Source organism: Oikopleura dioica, chromosome 2, assembly GCF_907165135.1.
Source record: "Oikopleura dioica chromosome 2, OKI2018_I68_1.0, whole genome shotgun sequence".
Lineage (NCBI taxonomy): Eukaryota > Metazoa > Chordata > Appendicularia > Copelata > Oikopleuridae > Oikopleura > Oikopleura dioica.
The window spans coordinates 15,938,012-15,956,778 of NC_137292.1; the positions used below are offsets into that span (position 1 = coordinate 15,938,012).

An 18,767-nucleotide genomic window follows, 5' to 3' on the forward strand; every position below is an offset into this window, starting at 1 on the left:
GTTTTGATAATAAAATTAAAAAGACTGGAAGATAAATGATAAATATTCGAAACGCGACGGTCGAAGACATGCAGGCAATGCAGCACTGCAACTTGCTTTGCCTGCCTGAGAACTACCAGCTGAAGTACTATCTCTACCACGGATTGAGCTGGCCCCAGCTGAGTTTCGTTGCCGAGGACGAGAACGGCAAACTCGTCGGCTACGTTCTCGCCAAAATGGAAGACCAGGAGAACCCCGACGACAACGTAAGAAAAGTTCTCTTCCTTGATTTCAATTTTAATCAGACGCCTCACGGACACATCACTTCGTTGGCGGTGAGACGGAGCCACAGACGACTCGGAATTGCAAAGAAAGTGATGGATCAAGCATGCAAAGGAATGGTCGAGAACTTTGGTGCAAAGTAAGCATTTTTTTCTCTTTATTCGGTGAAATTTGTTTTTTTTTTCTTTGTGAACTTAGAAATTTGAAATTAGCAAGTACATGGGTTTGAGGTCTTGTCGGCGTTTCTCGGGCGGATTCCCGAATTTCCAAAGCCAAGAGGTAGTTGATTTGATTCCATCGGCATCTTTTTCATGACATCTGTGGCAATAAACTCGAAGGCACTTAATTAATGACTTAGTTTTTTATGGCCGTCTCTACTCATCGATTTGTCTCTGATGAGAATTCGCTACCTGAATACGTTTGAGTCGGATTTAGCGCTGGACTCGAAGAACTCAGCGCCGAATTCTTGCGCCGCTCTTTGTCCTTGTTCGGTTGAGATAACTCTGTTTTCCTTCTGGTCAGTTTTGTTTCCGACAAGAATCTTGCTCACGTCCGTTCTGGCGTGCGTCTCGAGAAGGGTGAACCACTTTCTCAGATTTTGAAAGGTAGCTGGCCTCGTCACATCGTACATCACCACTGCCGCTCTCGCCTGTCGATAGTACGCCGTCGTGATGGAGTTGAATTTTTCTTGGCCCGCCGTGTCCCAAATCTGCATCTTCACGGTTTTGTTGTCAATATCGAGTCTTCTGACTTTGAAGTCGATGCCCACTGTGGCCGAATATGCCTGACGATGGGCGCCTTCGGTGAATCGATCCATAAACGACGTTTTTCCGACGCCGGAGTCGCCTTAAAATTTAAAATTATAAATTTATTGAATGGCGAAAAAATGGTGTAAGCGATCCGAAGCGACAAAAAATGCGACAAAAGACTTATTTTTTGCTGCGAAAATTTGAAATTTATGAAAATTAAAGTTCTATGAAAAATTTGTCGCATTTTGTCGTTTTGTGTCGCTTTAGGGTAATCGAGCGAAGCGGCACACAATTGAGACAAAATTTTCGACCGGATTTTTGTCGCACTAATATGTCGCTTCGTCTAATTCATTAATGGCTTCGATGTTTGATAAATTTCAGCTGTTGTAGCGTTAGAAATATTTTTTAAATTTTTTTACCGATAATTATGATTTGCATTTTATAATCAGGAGGAGGAAGAACGCGACCTTCCATGATCCTTTTTTGTCTTCTTTTTTTCGTATTCTTCAGTTTATTTTTTTTCCAGTAATCTTAGTTCCTCTTTTTCAAGTTTTTCCTCTGAAGATTTCAGCGCAAGCAAAATCCTTGTTGTTTTGTTCCCTAGAGGCTTTCTTTGCCGCTAATTTCGCGTCCTTTGTTTTTCTCCGAGCAAAGCGTACCCTCTTTAGTCGAGATAGAATATGTCAAAATCTGGCAGCTAAAATTGCAATTGGAAAATATAGAAAAGGCGATTTTACCTGCTTTTTTTATTGAGTCTCTTTCTTGCGAATAAACAGAAAAAAAGCGCGCGCGTGTGTGTGTGCTCAGAGTCCCCTGACTACAAGTGTTAAATATCTCGTGACCTGAGCGAGGTAGACCTAACCCGCGGGGGCTTTTCAATCTCTCTTTTCGATAAATTTGTATTCTGCGCTATTCATAAAAATAGTCTTCTTTTGGTTTTCTTTTGTTTTCTGCAAAATGAAATCGAGTTAGGGTCGATCCAGAGGATGAGTGTCTTTCTGACTCAGTTAAAAGCCAGATACTTTGTCTGAATCAATTACGTGAATAAATAAAAACAAATCCTAAAAAAGAAGTTCTTTCGGATTAATAATGGACCAAAAGACATGACTTTTCAAATTTGTTGAATAGATTTTTATTAAATTACATAACTAATAGATAAATAAATAATTTTTGATATTTTTTTTCAATGAAAAAAATTCCGAAATTTGATTTCTCGAAAAAAGCTGACGGGGGGTCCTTAAATTTTTATTATTATAATCTTTATCAAACAATAATTATTTATTTTCAGGAATTTTAAAAATTAGATGTTCATCAGCATTTTCAGATACGTCTCCCTGCACGTACGAGTGAGCAACAGAGCAGCTCTGAATTTGTACGAGAAGACGCTTCAATTCGAAAAAACGGAAGTGGAAGCAAAATACTACGCCGACGGAGAAGACGCCTTCGCCATGAAAAAGTATTTGGACGAGTTTTGGGAGGTCGGCCTATCTTCTTGTTTTAAAAATTCTAAAATTTGATTTCAGAAAAAAGATTCAAAGCCGCCGAAATTCCAGTTTTCGTGGAGGCCGAGCGCGGAGCAGAAAGTTGAACAAAAAATGAAGAGACTGTCGATCGGGTCCACCGAGTCGCTTCCGGAGCTCGAAGAAAATAACACAGCACAGCCAATTGAGTCGCAATCTTAGAAGAATTACTGTTCAACTATTGAGCGCTTAATAAATATCTTCAAAAACCCCCAAATTGTTTTCTATAAATTTTTTTCAGTACCCTGACGCAGGATTGTATGTGTACAGGTTGCCTTCCAGGTTTCAAGACCCTGCAGCCGGTTGTCTAACGCTTCTAAATTCAGTCGCCACAGATAATGGCATTCTCGAGTTGAATTTTTAAGTGCTCTTGTCGATAACTTTGAAAAGACAGCGCCGAGTTTAAAAATATAATTTCTCAAAATTTCTCTTTTAGAAAAAAAAAACCTGAAAATTGAATCTTAAAAGGAAAACCCGCGAATAATAGAAAATGCAAGTTTTCTCTCCGAACGACATCAACATCTACGACCTGTCGGGCGGAAAGAACCTGCCCGACTTTTTGTCGATGCGGAAGCGCAAAGAAATGCTCCGAAAAGATGTTTCGCTGCGAAGAAGAATCGATCTCATCCAAGGATTCGAAATGCCAACAGGTTAAAGCGAACTTTATTGAAACGATCAATTTTGCGGAAAAGTAGCTGACGCAAGGGATTCGTTCAATTAACAGTCTTATCAGTCTCCTGCGCGCATTTTCGTTATCGCGCAGCTGGCTTAGCTGGACTTATTGGAGCGTTGCTACTGACGCTTCAATTTACTGTTACCATTTTTAACCAAATTCCTCGGGAGGTGTCAGGAAGCGACGAATTTTGATAAATTTGAGTTTTGACACGAAATTCCAACGAAAAATATCAACAAATCAGAATGCTGTATTTACGGATACCGACCGGTAGATAGCCAATCAGGCTGATTGAATCAGCTGTCGGACTGAATAATTTTTTATGTGGACAAAAAGCTCGCGACAAAATTTGACAAATTTGAATTTAGTCACGATCTTGCGACGAAAAATAAACGTCGCTATTTTTGTCGCTTCCTGACAAATTCCCAACTTCCCGGGTATTTTTCCATCAATTCGGAATTTCCCTTCTGTTAGCAATAATTAAGAGCCCCCCTACTAATAGTTTTCAGTGAACACGCGAGTGAAATGCACGAAAGACGGGCAGTACATCTACACGGCTGGCTGCTACAAGCCGACGATCAAATGCTTCGAGACTTCGCAGCTTTCCCTGAAGTTTGAGCGCTGCGTCGACTTCGAAGTCGTCGACCTGCACATTTTAACCGACGATTACCAGAAACTGGCGCTGCTGGGCTCCGACAGAACGATCGAGTTCCACACTTCATCCGGAAAACACGCGAAACTGCGCATCCCGAAATTCGGCCGGGAACTGGAGTTCTACCCGGCCAACAGCGAAGTCCTAGTGGCGGCGAGCGGAAACGAGGTTTACAGAATCTCGCTCGAGGAAGGCCGCTTTCTCCAGCCCTACCAAATGGCGATGGACGAAGCGATGTCCATCGCCGTTTCTCCAGAACACTATCTCGTCTCCTTAGGTAGTTTTTGAGAAACCGAATTTAAGTGGCGCTTTCATCATTAGCCGCCCGAAGAGCGGGTACTTTTGGATAGCATCTCCGGGAGGTCACTTTCCACTAATTATGAAACATCGTCTGTGAACGCACTCTTTTCTTATTGGTCACGAAGGGCAAGTTTGCCACAGTTCGTTGCGTATCAAATAAGTCGTTTTTGAATCTAGTCTGGGCTTGGCAACCTGTGTTGAAAACCTGAGACATGATTTCAAAGATATCTAATCAAAAGCCGTGAAGCGACCTAGAATAATTTTCTTTTCAATCAATTTTTAAATCCAAGCGAAGCCGCTTTGCTACGCGACTTTTTGATCTTTCAAACCCTGACTCAGGTTTTCTACGCGGGTTGCTGAGCCCAGGACCTAAGCCTAGGGCCTAGACTAGGCTTAGACTACAGTAGATTTTTTTTTTTGCTTAGAATGCCATAACTTATGGCCCATAAGTTTGAACTTTTCAATCTGACTCTATTTCCTATCAGAACCCATATTCTTCTCAATAGCGACCATAATAAACTCTTCTGTTCTGCGTTTTTATATTCATTTTATGTCATATGCTGGCTCCGGCGATGAAGAACCCCGGTTTTGCGTGTCATATGATTTCATGATTAGAAGCAAACCTTGAATTTTATTCTGAGCTGGTGAGACAGAATAACTTAAAAGTTGGAGCACACATAAGCCTCTTTTCTTTTTTTTCTAATTCATGTTTTCTTATCAAAATGACACATGCTCACTTCGTTGTTCAATTTTAAACATTTTGAATCTTGGAAGATTGATTTTTGGAGATGTATCGAGTTTCTTCCCTTGATATAGTGATACCCTTATTTAATATTAACAGAAAAGAGCTTTTCAACGCAGGTTGCCGAGCCCAGAGTAGCCGAACTCATATTTCACGTGCTTTTCTTTTTAAAGACTTCTTATTTCAGGCGGCAGTGAATCAACTGTTGAATGTTGGGATCCGCGGGCGCGTTCGGCGGTTGGCTGCGTCAAACTGCCTCAGTCAGATTCTGGAGTGTTTTCGAACATATCGAAGGTCGTCTATCTCAGCGGACTGGAAATCGCCGCCGGCACTGAAGACGGAAGAGTGGCTATTTACGATCTTCGACAACGAGCGCCGCTGGTCGTCAAAGATCACATGTACGAAAAGCCGATCACTTCGATCACGCGGAAGAGCATCTCGCCGGAAAAAAACTGGATCATTTCAACGTGCCAAAAATCGGTGAAAATCTGGGAATCGGAGACTGGAAAGGCGGTGACGGCGGTTGAACCGCCAGCAAGGATAAATCACGCAGTTTGTGTTGAAAATAGTGGACTCATGTTTCTGGCGCTGGAGCAGGAGAAGATGCAGACTTACTTTGTTCCAGAGCTCGGGCCGGCGCCAAGGAAGAGTTGAGAATTTCTCGCTTGAATTATTTAAAACTGAATATACCTCAAGCTGTCCGTTTTCTCTTTGTATATAAAAAGAAAATGCCTATTACTAATAGGCTATTAGCCAAAAATTTTCAACTGAACTGGAAGGTGGTGCTCCTTCCTGGATATGTTGACCGAAGAGCTGGAAGAATCGAAAACAGACGTGATTTACGACGACTACAAATTCCTCACTCTTCCGGAGCTGAAATCGCTCTCGCTGGAGAGTCTCGTTGGAACGAATCTCTTACGCGCCTACATGCACGGCTACTTCATCGACAACAGACTCTACCAAAAAGCGAAACTCGCCTCCGATCCATTTGCCTTTGAAGAGTACAAAGCCAAGCAAGTCGAAACTGCCAGAACCAAAGACAGAAAACGAGCACCCATTGTTGAAAAGGTAATTTTCTCAAATAAATGTTATACTTATGCAATTTAAATTACGTCAAATGCCGTTGTTAAAAGCTGATCTTTTAGGTTAAAGTTAATCCCGATCTTTATGTGAAAATGAAGGAAAATGGGGCCGAAAAGGTGGACGATCGTTTCGGCGATCTTTTCACAGACAAAGCCTTCCAAATCGACGAAGAGAGTGAACGATACAATCAGCTCAAGCCAGTTTGTGAGTTTTCGCCGGTTTAGAACGTATTTATCATTTAATTTTAAATCAGCGTCGACGAAGGTGCGAAAACGCGCAGACTCTTCCAGTGACGAAGAAAAGACGGCTGAGGACGATTTAGTTCCCGACGTTTTTGTTCCAGAAAAGCCAAATCAGAGAGCAGATTCTGAGCGAGACAGTCTCGACAGCGAGAGCGACAGTGAAGCAGATCAAGCCGCCGAGAAAAAGAAACAAGTGGTAAGAAAAGGTTGAGAAGCGATCAGCGCGTTTAGTCTTGCTTTAGCGAAAGACGAAAAAGATGACGGTCAGAAACGGAGTTGACCTTGGCCACTTCTACGACTCCAATAATACCACCAAGCTCAAGGAGCAGCGCAGGGTCGAGGAGCTCATCCCCATGTCCAAAAGAATTGGTAATTGTCTAATGCCTGGGATCTGGGCTCGGCCTCCTGTGTAGAAAACCTGAGTCAGAGTCTGAAACATCTTAAATGAAAAGTCGCGTAGCCGCTACACCGTAGCGGTTTTTAAAAAAACGAAGCCGCGAAGTCAGACACTGACTCAGGTTTTCTACACAGGTTGTCAAGGCAAGCTATTTCAAAAATAAGACCTCTTTATCAATTATTGAATTTTCAATTTAGACAAAAAAGAAATGCCTCAAAGCAGAAATATCCGCGGAGGAAGAGTGTTTGAGATGGAAGTTGGCAAGAAGAAAGGTTAGAAAAAATATAAATTTTCATCTTTTTCTAAAAATTGGTTTAGACAAGCAGAGAACGAAAGACACGATGAAGCACATAAAAGAGCGCCGAACGAACATCAGAAAAGCAGAATCTTTATTGAAGAAGCATCGACCGAAGAAAACCTAAAAATGTGTTTTTTTTCGATTTCTGTAAAATTCTAAATTCAATAAAGCGAGAAGTTGAGTCCATCGAGACTCCTTTAACCAATCGGCAAGAAGCGGCCAGTTCCTTTTCCCGCTCAATGAAGTGGCCGCTCGTCTCGTAGATGCTTATCCTGGTCATTTAGCCAGAAAGTGGCATCGTAATAATGCAAGCTCTTATCGCATTAACAGGCAGGTGGCGCTCCAGAAATTGCGTATAAAAAACAATCGCTTCCCTCAATTTGCACATCGAATCATTTCACTCAAGATACTTTGAGGAAAATCAACAAAAATGAAGCTTTTCAACTCTTTTCTTTTCGCCGTCGCTCTTTCCCAAACTACCGAGGTGACTACTACCACTGGCGACGGTGATCTCGCTCGAAAGCGAAACAAGAAGAAGAAGAATTACACGACCACTGCTGCCCCAACAACGACTGATTTCCCAACTACCACTGCTGCCCGAACAACGACCACCGAGGAGCCCACCACCACCACCGCCGCCCGGACCACGACGACTGAAGTTCGAACTACAACGGAGGCAGCTCCCGTCTACACAACTACTTTCGCTCCTCAAGCTACCGATGCCCAAACCAATGTTTACTTCACTACCGGTTACGACCCAGCTCCCCAGCAAAATTACAACTACCAGGAGGAAAAGCCGGACAACAGTGATGCCGTCGTCGCTGCCATCCTCGACGCTGTTGTCGCCAACAGACCTCTACGACCAGAAAGCGACGAGGAAGCGGCAGAATTGACTCGAAAAGAACAGCAGCCTGACTTTGCGCGATACTGTTGGCGATGCAACGTCGGTGGAAACTTCCGACTGGATAAGGCCGGTCTTGCCGCTGCGCAGAACAAGTGCGTCGCCGAGGGACACATCGAGGTCTGCTACAAGGGAAACAATGGCTGCTATACCGAAACTGTAAGTAACGCTCTTGAATGGGCAACTTCTGTATAAAACCTGAGTCAGAGTCCTAAGCGAGATAAAATAGAGATGTGCGTAGGGTAAAATAACCCTTTGCTTTTTTATATTGTCTTTTTGAGTGCTCTGAGTCAGGTTTTGTACACATGTCGCCGAGTCCAAATGACGCGGTTTTTTTACTGCGTATTTGAAATTAATCTTCTTGCAGCGACTGAGCCCCGGCCAAGATGGCGAAACATTCCTGACGATGGTGGACATGGGCTGCCAGGATTACGATCAATGCAAGAAATCCCAAAACTACCTCTTCAAGCCAAAATATCCCCAGGTACAATCAAACCCTTACTCTCTCCTCTCTCTATCTTTCTCCTTCTAGTGCCAGCCCGAAGGAAAGCAGTCCCACTGCAAAAACTGCTGCGAAGGCGAGAAACAGTGCAACCTTGCATGGGTCGCCCGACGAGGACTCAACCAGAAAGATCTCAACGAATGGCGACATCATGAATATTGAGCTGTGTAAATTGATTTCAATCTCAAATAAATACACAAGAATTTTAAAATATCCTCAAATCATCCTCTTGCAGGCCTTCTTATCCACCTATTTTACACTGACACCCTTATTTTATTTTACGATTATTGAAATCCTAATCTCTTATCCGAGGCCCAGAATTTATTAATTCAAAAAATTTTTTCAAAGAAATTTGTTTGAAAAAAAACGATCCAATCAAAAGTAAATGCCTTTAATTTTGGCAAGCAGTTCATTTTGTTTCCCTGTATGTTTCCCCTTTAAAAAATAATTGAAGCCTTCTTAATCGAAAAAGGGGCTCAATCGCGGATTGCAAGAGCTTATAGCTGGTATCTTCCAATGTATCTTTTAAGTCCAGCGGGAGAAAGAGAGAGTGTCTATTGTTCCAAATCGATCATTTACTTTATAAGTAATTTGCTTTTACCGCGCTGTTAAATTTTGATTATTTGGTCTACACATACAGTACTTGTGCTCGTTTTAATTTGCCGCTCCAGTTTCGATAGAGGAAGCGTTTTTGTGGTTTGATTTCTGCCAGAGAAGAAAATACGTCAGAACAGCAGGGATCCATCGGATTCGACAAAAATAGAAAAAAAAAAGTTGGAAAAGGCGCTAGTTTCCAAAAAAGAGCGCGCTCTTTGACAAGGTCCATTTGTGGCCGTCTGTTCCTTTTTCTAAATGCGTATGTCATTTTAAAGAAATAACAAGCACTCATTTTCACAAGCGAATAGTTCCTCGCTGCCAATTTAAATTCATTTTCGGGCTAGAAGAATCTTTCGACTGACCAACTCGCGAAAATCGAAGAGAAGCAAAAATCGTCCCTGCTGTTTTGCTCCGCTTAAAGAATGAATGATACAGTACGCGAATCGGCTAGAGCGATATTTGAGGTAATTTTGCAAATTTCATTTGATCCTTTTTCCGATTTTTTTGCCTTTTCTCAAAAAAAAATATGGAAAATTTTGAAATACAAACTTATAGTTCAGGGATAACACTGTTTTTGAGTTTTTAGCCGGGATCGGCCACCTGAGTAGAAAACCTGAGTGAGGTTCTGAAGAGACTATCTAACCATTACAAATTACTATGGCGGAGCCGTTTTGCGGCTTCGTTAAAAAAAAGCGGTACACGGCTTTGATTAAAGATCTTCAGACATTGACTCAGGTTTTCTACACAGGTTACCGAGCTCAGGTTTTCAGGGAATGATCACGTGATGCATGAATCTTATTCCCGAAAAAAAAAAAGAATCTGAATATGTCGATTTCGAGCTGTAATTAGTTTTCTTTTGTCAATATTTCTCTGGGCTGGGAGATTAATGTATCAAGAATGAAGGCTTATGTCAGGTTAAAATTGTTTATATTGATTATTTATCTTCGATATCAGCGGTTTTTAGATACATAAACTATTATCTGAAACCTGGGATCGGCAACCTGCGTAGAAAACCTGAGTCAGGGTCTGAGAGATCTTTAATGAAAAGCCGCTTTGCGACTTCGGTCTAAAAAAAGCCAATAAGCAGCTTGTCATTGAATATCTCTCAGACCCTGACTCAGGTTTTCTACACAGGTTTCCGAGCTCAGTCTTCAAAATATTTCATTGAACGTTCAAAATTTGGGCCGCACTATTATTAATAATAATTTGTTATTCAAAAATACAATTGTAAACGTATCCATATCTAAAGCAAGCATTAGATGACTGTCCGAACAGGACAAATTTCCATTTTCTTCCACCGCAGTTATTGGATTTTTTCGATTTCGAATCGCTTCTGTGTTCAATCATTTTTGCTGAAAATGCAATGAGAGCTTTCAATGGTAGGTATTTGGTGCAACAGCTTGACTGCGCTTTCAAGCTTGACAGGCTCAAAAAGAGAAGAAAAAGTTTATTGCGTTTCGTCGCCTTCAGAAAGTGACATTATAATGGAAGGAAATTCTCGGCCGTTATTTCGCCAGTCTAAATTTCGCTAGAGACTGGACCCGTTTTTGAGAGAAAGAAATATGCCTTCCCAAATCAAAATTAATATTCAGGATTCAACGCATTTTATTCAAGTAAGAAAATCTTAGAATTTTTCTAAAGCATTCCTCTTTATCTAAAACCCATTTGTTGTTTTTCAAATATGGGCCCTAACTCCACTAGAATCTCCTAAAATTTGACCTTGAATTTGTTGGCCTATAATTTAACCCTGCCCCGCCAAATGCACCTCAGGAGGTGCATTTTTCGATTTTTCAAATTTTCAATCGTTCATAATTTCTTCTAAACGATGTGATTTTTTTGAAATAATCCCTTATTCAAGAGAACTCTTCAGTATCTTTAATATACTGTGAGAGTGAAAGTTCAAACTAAGTTGAACACCCGAAAAAACCGTTTCGAAAATTGCATTTGGCGGGGCAGGGTTAAGGGGGCGGTCTGGGTTAAGGGGGAGGTCGTCGAGAAATTTTTTTTCGCCTTTTCAAAATTTTGATTATATTTTAGGATTCCTCGATAAAAAAGGAGTATTTTTGGTCCCTAGCTTTTTCTCAATTTGTTAACTTTTTAATGTAAAATTTTCGATTTTCAGTCTCGAACTTGAAATTTCTTGAAAATTATTAGTTGGTGATTTCGTCCAAAAACTATCTGAAACTGATAATTATGCACTAGGCATTGTTTTAATATGATTTCTGACTAATTATTTAAAATAAATACGAGTCTTTGTAATTTTTGAAGAAATTTCCATGAAAAAATGGGTAAAAATGTCGATTTTGACGAAAATCGAATATTTTTAATCAATAAGAAAATTTTTTTTATGAAAGTAACCCTTAATTTTATGATCGCCGGTTAATGTTTAAGGGTCTAAACTATTTATAAATTATATTTGATGAAGAAAAAAAAACTCGGTTTTCGAGATTTTTTGGTCACGAGACACCCCCACTTCAACCTTAATTTTTGGAAAATTTTTCGAAAAAATTTTTTTTCTGCTTTTCGCCGGTTAATTTTTCAAACCCTTTTCTTTCAATCTGAAAAGTCAGAATTTTCCTATCTTATCGGGTTTCTCCGCATTTTTGGTCACGGAAATCCCGATTCTCGTCGACCTCCCCCTTAAGCGACAATTTTTTATGAGAAATTTTGTCGCAGGGCTACCGCCCTAAAAGTGCATGCAGCATGCTAAAAGAGAAATTAATTATTAAACCCATTTAAAGATTTCTAATGGGTTTGAGGCAACTAATTTTTGCTCTAGAACTCTTTCTTAGCCTCATTTATATACTTAAATCATTTTGACAACTTAGGGTATACATGGAGAAAACCCTGTTTGAAATTTTCGAAAAGGTCGACGGGGGGATCCCTAATACTCAATTTTAAGGGCCCCCAGATTAAGGGCCTACTCTCAGGTCAACCTGAGAAGCTGCTTAAAACCTTCCAAATCAATTTGTCCAGTATTGTTCTCTCGTAAATCCCGAGATTTACTTATAATACTCAGTTTAAGATTTATGACGGCTTATCAGGGCTGGAACGGGTTAACGTAAATATTTCGCTCTCCAAAAGCGCAATCCAAGGAGCTTTTTGGAGAGACGAAATCTTTTGTAGAAGAAAAAATATTTCTTATTCGCGAATGGAGTATTATTCCTTTTCTTTTCTATTCAGCGTCTTTCGAAAGTCTGATCGAGTTGGGTAAAAGCATCATTTTATACTTTCATTGGACTATTAATCCTCGTCAAATTGCCTCGGAGGAGATTGATTTCTTTCCTTCTTTTCTGACTTAGGCCTTTGAAGAGGAGGAGGATGAACCTGCTGAATCTAACTGTAAGCGCCCTTCCTGCCGTATTTGTTTAAAGAGAATACTTCCATCACATCAATCTTTGCCTCTATAAATTAGACTTCTTTTCAATTAATTTTTCCTTGTGACTTTTTCTCGCCCAGAAGAGTCGAAATCGAAAAAACATCTTCGAAAAATATTTAAAAACGTAGTTGACCAAATGGAACAAAGTCAACAGAGAACACGTAAAAGGGCTTTTTTATAAGATCAAGTCGATTTTCGCCCAACGGAGACAGTAACGTTTTTTACGGAGAGAAATTGCCCAAACGACGAAAAATATGAAAAATATCAAGTTGTTGTGCTAGATCGGCTACTAAAACAATAAAATGCTTCCTTTGGTAAGGCCAGTTGATCGAAAGGGTTCAAGTTATTGATTCGGGCATCCTAAAATTGAAATTTTCGGAATATCTTTGAAGGTAAAATTTTGAAAGTTTTTAGGGTATCAGCGTTATGTCGCTGTTTGAAACCTTAATTTGGCGATTTAAGGTCGATTACTTAAGGGTATCCCCGAGTTAACATATTTTTGCTTTAGATGTCTTTCAAAGCTATATTGAATATCAAAATCTTTTGGTCTTCTTAGGGTATACATGGAGATAACGTTGGTTGAAATTTTCATCGACGGAGAGATCCTTTATAATAAATTCATTCAATAGTCGCAGGAAAAAGGGTCCTAAGCTTGAGGACTAGGCCCAGTGAGTAGCCCTGGTAGCCCTTATCCCAACCCTAAGGATAAAATGCAGCAGCTAATGTTCTATGGGCTAACTTTTGTTCTAGACGATTGTGTCGCCGATTATATACGTGATTATATCTCTGATTGGGCTAATTGGCAATGGAATGGTGGTATATATTTTCTGGAACAAGCGGCGCGGATCTGCAGGTAAACCTTTAAATCGTTTTCAATTCGTCTGTTTCTGCCTTTCATCTCCCTATTTGGCTGGCGATCAGCGGCGCTTATCATTAACAGCTCATCGATAGTTGATACGTTGGTCTTAAATCTGGCGCTGGCCGATTTCTTGTACTGCATCTCGCTGCTCTTCATGGCCCGTTCGCTCTCGATGAACGGCGAATGGGACCTGGGCGAGCTGCTTTGCAAACTCACTTCCTCCTGGACGATCATTTGCATCTACGCCTCCGGTGACTTGAATAGAAAGAAGTAGTAAACTAACATTATTGAATAATCGACAGTTTGGCTGCTGGTCGCACTTTCCTTCGATCGCTACTTCGCGGTGTGCAATCCGGTACGCGCGCGCAACCTCAGGAGCCAGCGAAATACCACAAGACTGGTCATCTGCTGCTGGGTCCTCAGTTGTCTCCTCGCGCTGCCCACTTTTATTTTCCGCTCTACCAAGCCGCAGAACTTTCACATAGAACAAATGAACAAAAGTGCAAGCATAAATTCTTCTGAAGTTGAAGAGGTAAAACAACTAATCAATCAAAGGGGTATTTTAATAACCAAGTCCATTATTTAATGAATTTTGCTGAATATCTAGGTTCCTCTGAGCGTTAAATTCAATACTCAAATACCAGTTGAAGAAGTGAATGGCAAGAGCCATATAAAACGCTCCTTAATTTTTATAACATTCATCTCTCTTTTGAAAATTCTTGAAGGCAAAACGCAAAATTTGTTAACCCCTTCTACTATCGGAGAAAATTTGATCAAAGATTTTTTCATTAATTTCGACTTGAAGGAGCCTTTAAAATGCTCGTGGAGATGGCCCGGGAGGTCAATCGAAGTGGCCTTCTATCTGCAGAAGTCGGTATTCTCGTACATCCTCCCTGTCCTGCTCATTCTTCTTTGGTAGGGCTGCAAGTGACCACAACCGTAAAAAACTCTTAGCTACGGAAACATCATCCAGACGCTTCAAAATGTGACTTCGATGACCTCCGCGCGGCGCGAAAAAATCAACAAGACGATTCTCATCGTTGTCACCGCCTTTATCATTTCATGGCTTCCGAATCACGTGTTCAGGTAACCGCCCGCGGTTAAATTAATTTATATTTGTTCTAGCTTGTATATTATCTGCATTCCACACGAGAAAATGAGCCAAAACATCAACACTCTCTTGCTCATTAATTCCGTCACTCAAATTCTAGCCAGCTCAAACGCCTCCATGAACCCCTTTATTTACGGTATGGCAGACAGATTTGGAAATTTAGCTAAGCAAATCATAGCTGGCGGAGTTTCAGCTGAGCTAAGCTGAGTCGAAAGTTATTTGCCTAAGCCAAGCTTAGCTTAGTTTAGCTTTTATAATTTTTCTCTTAGCTAAGCTTAGCTGAGTTTTATAGATCCAGCTAAGCTATCTAAAATAATATGTAGTAATTTTTTCATAAGTTTGAGTCAAAAAAGCTTAGCTTAGGTAGATAATAAGCTAAGCAGACTTAGCTGACTAATATTGAGCTAACTAATAGATTCACTAAGCCAAGCCTAGCTAACCCGGCAGCTTAGCTTTCTTAGCTTGAAAATTTGCAACTCTGAAAGGAGGAGTTGACAATCCTGGTTTATAAAATTCTAGCATTTTCGCGAAAATCGGTGAATGAAGAAATGGTCCGGATCATGACACTGTTCTGCCGCCGACTGGCACCGGTGGACAACAGAAGGGCGCACAAACCACACAAAGATGAAGTTTCATCCGACCAGTCAACTCCCATAGTCAAAGGTGGGGAGCAACAGAAATGACGAAGAAACTATTTTTCAGAGCCCAATGGAGTCGAGCCGCATACAGAGCATTCGATGCTTGTAATCAGCTCCCAGTCGCACACAAGAACGACGATAAGTTGAACTCCTTATTGAGAAAGACAGAAAACAAGCCGAAGCCCTTCTCTTTGCCAAAATAGTCTCTTTGTTTACAAAAATTTTTCTTCCGAAGTTCAAACGCCTTTACTTCAACTTCACATTAAAATTAAAAGAAAACAATTTATAATTTCATAACAATTTGCAACTTTCAGCTTTTCTTTTAAATTTTCAGAGAAAGTAAGGTCGAAGTAGATCGTGTTTTCTTGCGCCAGAGATCCAGTCGTCTCGCCTTAGAAGTAGCTAGTAACTTGAAATTGTCCTTCAAAACTTACGTTAAATAAAGACCAGAAACCCGTCGCCTCCCCGTAAAAGCTGTTCTTCCATGCATAACTCGAAAGTTATCGACGAGCAAAACTGTTCCTGGAGGCAAACGGCGCTGAAAATTTATTTCCCCAGATTCGATGATCTTTCCCAGCTTTGTGTAGTGATAATAAAACTCGTCGATGTCAGCTACCGGAATGGGACACCGATCGTGATTGTTGAAACGAAGGCGGAAAATTTCCTTCCTGAATTTTTCATTTTTTGGAAAAAGAGAAAACTTTACGTTATTGGATTTCTGGAGAGAACAGTTCCGATCGAACGGACATGCGAGCCAGGCGTGCTCTTATCAATGTACTCGTGCATCAGCTGATAATTCGACAAGAATTCAACACTTTCTGAAGACTCTTCGTTCAGAAGCTCGATTGCCTTGAATCCGTCCCCGAGCATGGTCTCGCCTCCTTCCCCTTCGTGCTCCAAAACGTGAAAGGCTTGAATGCCCATCGGCTCGTTGTAGTAAGTAGCATCTGTGTGCAGTCCGAGCGCGATATTTGTGTAGGCTTGAATACATTTAAAAATGGTCAAAAGCAAAAATTATTTTTGAAAACCTGTGTCAGGCTTGGCCAAATCCGCTGTGAAGGACCAATCTTCTCCGAAGCAATTAGGCTGCGTAACGGTCAACGCTCGGCAAGCTCTGACTGTACCCTCATGTCTGGGCTCGTCGACCTGAGTAAAAAGGCTGAGTCGGGGTCTGAAAAAAAAACTTTTTAAAACCGCGAAGTTTGAAATAACCATTTCAATCTATTTCCTTTTATCATATACTACGCTGCTTTTACTTAAGTTTTTTCAGATCCTGAGTCAGGTTTTCTACTCAGGTTGGCGAGCCCAGCCTCGTGTTCCGTCGGCGTCCCAGAAATATAAGCAAATCCGTGCTTCAAAAGATTCGTGAAAACTTTGCGTCGTTCTTCCTCGCGAGATTCCTCTGAAACCAGTTTTTGGTAATCAGCTGGTTCTGGATTAGGAGCAGAGTTTCGGTCCCACAGCTCGTGAATCGGATCGAAAAGGCCTTGTTTAGAAATTGGATTTGAAAGCTGAGAAAGCAGTGATTTTTCGAAGACCCTTGTTGTCCCGTCGCTCCATCGTATTTTCACTGAAAAAGAATGACGAAATTATTGATTGCTTCAAACCGCTGTCCTCGTTGTCATCAATCGAGTGAACTTTCGGCAACTCTTTTCCCCACTTTTCAAAAGTCGGAAACTGCCGCTGCACTGTCTCTGTCATGTAGTTATCGTTGTCCAGAAGCCAAAAAGAAGGAAATTCCACATTTTTTCCATTCAGGGAAAAACGCACTTTTTCGGAGAAGTTTCTAACAATTCTTTTTATCATTTTTTTTCTTTGTGAGATTTTTGAGAGACGCTCTGGTCAAATATTACTGTCCAAAGCATAAATAAACAAACTGCTAGTTTTTCGCAATTCTTTTAAGTTGCAAGCCAGAAAGAAACGGACCAACACAAGAAAAGGAAGTGATTTTCTGGATCCGATTTTTAATCCCAGAAGCCTCATTTTCCAAGAGCGAAATTTTGAAGAATCACTTACGAATTTGAGGAGTTCAATTTTCGCTCGCATTCAAGTTCGCGATGGTGATTTTCTTTGACCGCTCTTACATATTCGTTGTTTCTCTACAAAAGTTGCACATAGCACTAAATATTTCCTCACTCGATTCACCCTATTGTCGATTTTCTCCATGTGGTTGACGTTGACCGGTTTGTCATCTTCGTCTTCGGAATTTTGTGGTCCCATTGTTTTCTTTCGAAATTTCTCTTTTATTCTTGAGAATTTAATTTTGATGATTTGTCATTGAGCGGAAGAAGTGATTTAGATGCGTTTTACTCAGTTGGGTTCGGCAACCTGTGTAAGAAACCTGAGTCAGGGTCTGAACAATATTTAATGAAAATCCGCGCAGCGTCTTCGCAAAATTTATTTCTCAATATATTTTTAAAAAGCCGCTGAAGTATCTTTCAGATTTTGACTCAGGTTTCTTATAGTAACTTTCTAATACAGTCTTGATTTTTTCATCTGGGATGAGTTTTTATTTGCGAAATGGGCGGATTGTGGCTCGATCCATTTAGGACGATTCATAACTTGGGAAATTGAGTTTCATTTACATTTGGAATTTAATTTCAAGAACTGTCGAGGATGAGAATATTTACAGAATGCAAGTTAGTGAGAAAGTCTTGGCATGGAGTGGTCAGCTCCGCCGGGTAAAACTTGGTTTTTCCTCAGTTGCTTTCGCTTTTGATAAGTTGACGTTCCCTCAATTTGTTTCTCGGCGATCATTGCGTCTTGCTGTTGCTAAAGTAACTATCAACATTCGCTTTTTAAAGTGATCAAACCTGCAGTGCTCTTTTTTGAGCGAGTCTGTCTTCGTAAGAATCGGGAGCGGGCACTTTCAATTTCTTATTCGGAGGTTGTCAGCCGTGCTTTGGAAAGATCAGCTTCCAGGCGTCGCCTTAAAAATTAACAACCTCTTCCTGCGTGTTTCGGGCGTTCGCTCGAGGGCGCGTCGGGTCAAGACTGCGCGCGATATTGCGCCCGTGGTGGCGAGCTACGAGGACCACCACGCACAAAACCAGGAAGCTTTAAATTCATGTTTGGAGTGAATTCAAGGGAGTAGCAAGCTTACCCCATCAACGAGCCAAGGATTGCGACAATTGTGTTTGTGACGGTGATCGGGTTCTTTTCCTGAATCCTTATGTAGGTAACTTCCTTCGGCTTTCCGTCTTCTATCAAAATCTTGCCGAACTCCAGCGCGGAGCTGATTTTGCTCGGCCTCTCGTCCAAAATCAGCTCAGGAACGCCACTTCGTGATCTTCTCTTCATTTGATACAGCGGACGATTTTGCTCCAAAAGCCAAAAGTCCGCCGAAGTCACGTTGCAGGACTTGTGTTTGTAGCGCTTGAAGTCTTCTGTTGCCTCCACCTTTCAAAATAAATCTACTGGTGATTAGTAAAACTGTACTTTGAGTTTTTTGTAAGCATCCGGTCCCATGATAAACTGACTAATTCTATCCAGCGCATCTGCAAGTTCAGCGTCTTGAAGTCCATTTTCTAGCTTTCGAAGAAGAACATCTATCCAATTCTAAAAATAAGAAGCGTTGAATCGAGGCAATCATCATCAAAAGAAGCGAAACAGAAACTGACTCACTTGACCATAATATTCTCGATATTTTAGTTTTCGCTCTCTATCAATTTCAGTTTCATTTATTTCGTCTTCGGCTTCAAAATTTCCATCCTCTCGTTTCCTAAATTACGTTCAAATCTTTTTGTTCCGTTGACAAATGAAAAACCTCCGGCTTAAAACAGTTGCGACTTGATTTTTCCAAGAGTTTATCTCTTCAACTGTAAATAACTGGTCTGCTGGCTTCTTCGTTCCGTAAATATCCG

At 40.9% G+C, this 18,767-nt stretch overlaps 6 protein-coding genes across 8 annotated transcripts; 4 read left to right on the forward strand and 2 right to left on the reverse strand.

The window, feature by feature from the left end:
- Position 1: 1 nt before the first annotated feature.
- Positions 2-2,748, forward strand: LOC145697510 (N-alpha-acetyltransferase daf-31-like). Of its 2 annotated transcripts, XM_081774736.1 has the most exons (4): positions 2-245; positions 285-400; positions 2,335-2,488; positions 2,534-2,747. In XM_081774736.1, exons 1-4 carry the CDS (start codon positions 36-38, stop codon positions 2,690-2,692), a joined length of 639 nt encoding a protein of 212 aa, XP_081630862.1. In that variant the 5' UTR covers positions 2-35; the 3' UTR covers positions 2,693-2,747. The 2 variants fall into 2 exon arrangements, with proteins under 2 accessions (XP_081630862.1, XP_081630861.1); XM_081774735.1 differs by having other exon boundaries at positions 2-400; positions 2,534-2,748.
- On the reverse strand, positions 44-1,886 carry LOC145697511 (ras-related protein Rab-8B-like). 2 transcript variants are annotated; one of them, XM_081774737.1, is made up of 4 exons: positions 1,748-1,886; positions 1,430-1,707; positions 672-1,107; positions 44-602 (listed from the first exon to the last, which is right to left on the reverse strand). In XM_081774737.1, the coding sequence occupies exons 2-4, from the start codon at positions 1,482-1,484 to the stop codon at positions 470-472; spliced, it is 624 nt and encodes a 207-aa protein (XP_081630863.1). In that variant the 5' UTR covers positions 1,485-1,707; positions 1,748-1,886; the 3' UTR covers positions 44-469. The 2 variants fall into 2 exon arrangements, with proteins under 2 accessions (XP_081630863.1, XP_081630864.1); XM_081774738.1 differs by having other exon boundaries at positions 1,430-1,700; positions 1,748-1,796.
- Positions 2,749-2,961: 213 nt separating the features above from the next.
- On the forward strand, positions 2,962-7,122 carry LOC145697516 (nucleolar protein 10-like). The gene is made up of 9 exons (XM_081774742.1): positions 2,962-3,180; positions 3,713-4,132; positions 5,085-5,538; positions 5,674-5,965; positions 6,043-6,184; positions 6,234-6,418; positions 6,465-6,591; positions 6,817-6,891; positions 6,938-7,122. The coding sequence occupies exons 1-9, from the start codon at positions 3,021-3,023 to the stop codon at positions 7,039-7,041; spliced, it is 1,959 nt and encodes a 652-aa protein (XP_081630868.1). The 5' UTR covers positions 2,962-3,020; the 3' UTR covers positions 7,042-7,122.
- Positions 7,123-7,317: 195 nt separating this feature from the next.
- Positions 7,318-8,531, forward strand: LOC145697388 (uncharacterized). The gene is made up of 3 exons (XM_081774582.1): positions 7,318-7,977; positions 8,186-8,302; positions 8,351-8,531. The coding sequence occupies exons 1-3, from the start codon at positions 7,348-7,350 to the stop codon at positions 8,480-8,482; spliced, it is 879 nt and encodes a 292-aa protein (XP_081630708.1). The 5' UTR covers positions 7,318-7,347; the 3' UTR covers positions 8,483-8,531.
- A 3,857-nt stretch (positions 8,532-12,388) lies between these two features.
- On the forward strand, positions 12,389-15,186 carry LOC145696520 (mu-type opioid receptor-like). The gene is made up of 9 exons (XM_081773568.1): positions 12,389-12,610; positions 13,047-13,149; positions 13,248-13,406; positions 13,458-13,687; positions 13,961-14,070; positions 14,110-14,241; positions 14,281-14,402; positions 14,786-14,929; positions 14,969-15,186. The coding sequence occupies exons 1-9, from the start codon at positions 12,599-12,601 to the stop codon at positions 15,049-15,051; spliced, it is 1,095 nt and encodes a 364-aa protein (XP_081629694.1). The 5' UTR covers positions 12,389-12,598; the 3' UTR covers positions 15,052-15,186.
- Positions 15,187-15,193: 7 nt separating this feature from the next.
- LOC145698517 (trimethyllysine dioxygenase, mitochondrial-like) lies at positions 15,194-17,101 on the reverse strand. The gene is made up of 7 exons (XM_081775716.1): positions 16,921-17,101; positions 16,512-16,690; positions 16,210-16,474; positions 15,933-16,075; positions 15,611-15,884; positions 15,339-15,572; positions 15,194-15,295 (listed from the first exon to the last, which is right to left on the reverse strand). The coding sequence occupies exons 2-7, from the start codon at positions 16,603-16,605 to the stop codon at positions 15,235-15,237; spliced, it is 1,071 nt and encodes a 356-aa protein (XP_081631842.1). The 5' UTR covers positions 16,606-16,690; positions 16,921-17,101; the 3' UTR covers positions 15,194-15,234.
- Positions 17,102-18,767: the final 1,666 nt, after the last annotated feature.

Coding starts and splice junctions, on each gene's coding strand:
- LOC145697388 (XM_081774582.1), top strand. CDS start 7,348: ATGAAGCTTTTCAACTCTTTTCTTTTCGCCGTCGCTCTTTCCCAAACT. Junction 7,978..8,185: donor ATGGCTGCTATACCGAAACT/GTAAGTAACGCT, acceptor ATCTTCTTGCAG/CGACTGAGCCCCGGCCAAGA. Junction 8,303..8,350: donor TCAAGCCAAAATATCCCCAG/GTACAATCAAAC, acceptor TTCTCCTTCTAG/TGCCAGCCCGAAGGAAAGCA.
- LOC145698517 (XM_081775716.1), bottom strand. CDS start 16,605: ATGACAGAGACAGTGCAGCGGCAGTTTCCGACTTTTGAAAAGTGGGGA. Junction 16,076..16,209: donor CCGACGGAACACGAGGCTGG/GCTCGCCAACCT, acceptor TTTTTTTTTCAG/ACCCCGACTCAGCCTTTTTA. Junction 15,296..15,338: donor GTTTCTGGTCTTTATTTAAC/GTAAGTTTTGAA, acceptor GCTACTTCTAAG/GCGAGACGACTGGATCTCTG.
- LOC145697510 (XM_081774735.1), top strand. CDS start 36: ATGATAAATATTCGAAACGCGACGGTCGAAGACATGCAGGCAATGCAG. Junction 401..2,334: donor GTCGAGAACTTTGGTGCAAA/GTAAGCATTTTT, acceptor CAGCATTTTCAG/ATACGTCTCCCTGCACGTAC. Junction 2,489..2,533: donor ATTTGGACGAGTTTTGGGAG/GTCGGCCTATCT, acceptor ATTTGATTTCAG/AAAAAAGATTCAAAGCCGCC.
- LOC145696520 (XM_081773568.1), top strand. Junction 14,071..14,109: donor GTCCTGCTCATTCTTCTTTG/GTAGGGCTGCAA, acceptor AAAAACTCTTAG/CTACGGAAACATCATCCAGA. Junction 14,242..14,280: donor CTTCCGAATCACGTGTTCAG/GTAACCGCCCGC, acceptor TATTTGTTCTAG/CTTGTATATTATCTGCATTC.
- LOC145697516 (XM_081774742.1), top strand. CDS start 3,021: ATGCAAGTTTTCTCTCCGAACGACATCAACATCTACGACCTGTCGGGC. Junction 4,133..5,084: donor ACACTATCTCGTCTCCTTAG/GTAGTTTTTGAG, acceptor TTCTTATTTCAG/GCGGCAGTGAATCAACTGTT. Junction 6,419..6,464: donor CCGAGAAAAAGAAACAAGTG/GTAAGAAAAGGT, acceptor GTCTTGCTTTAG/CGAAAGACGAAAAAGATGAC.
- LOC145697511 (XM_081774737.1), bottom strand. CDS start 1,484: ATGGAAGGTCGCGTTCTTCCTCCTCCTGATTATAAAATGCAAATCATA. Junction 1,108..1,429: donor AATGCAAATCATAATTATCG/GTAAAAAAATTT, acceptor TTAAATTTTAAG/GCGACTCCGGCGTCGGAAAA. Junction 603..671: donor TCCGACTCAAACGTATTCAG/GTAGCGAATTCT, acceptor TCATTAATTAAG/TGCCTTCGAGTTTATTGCCA.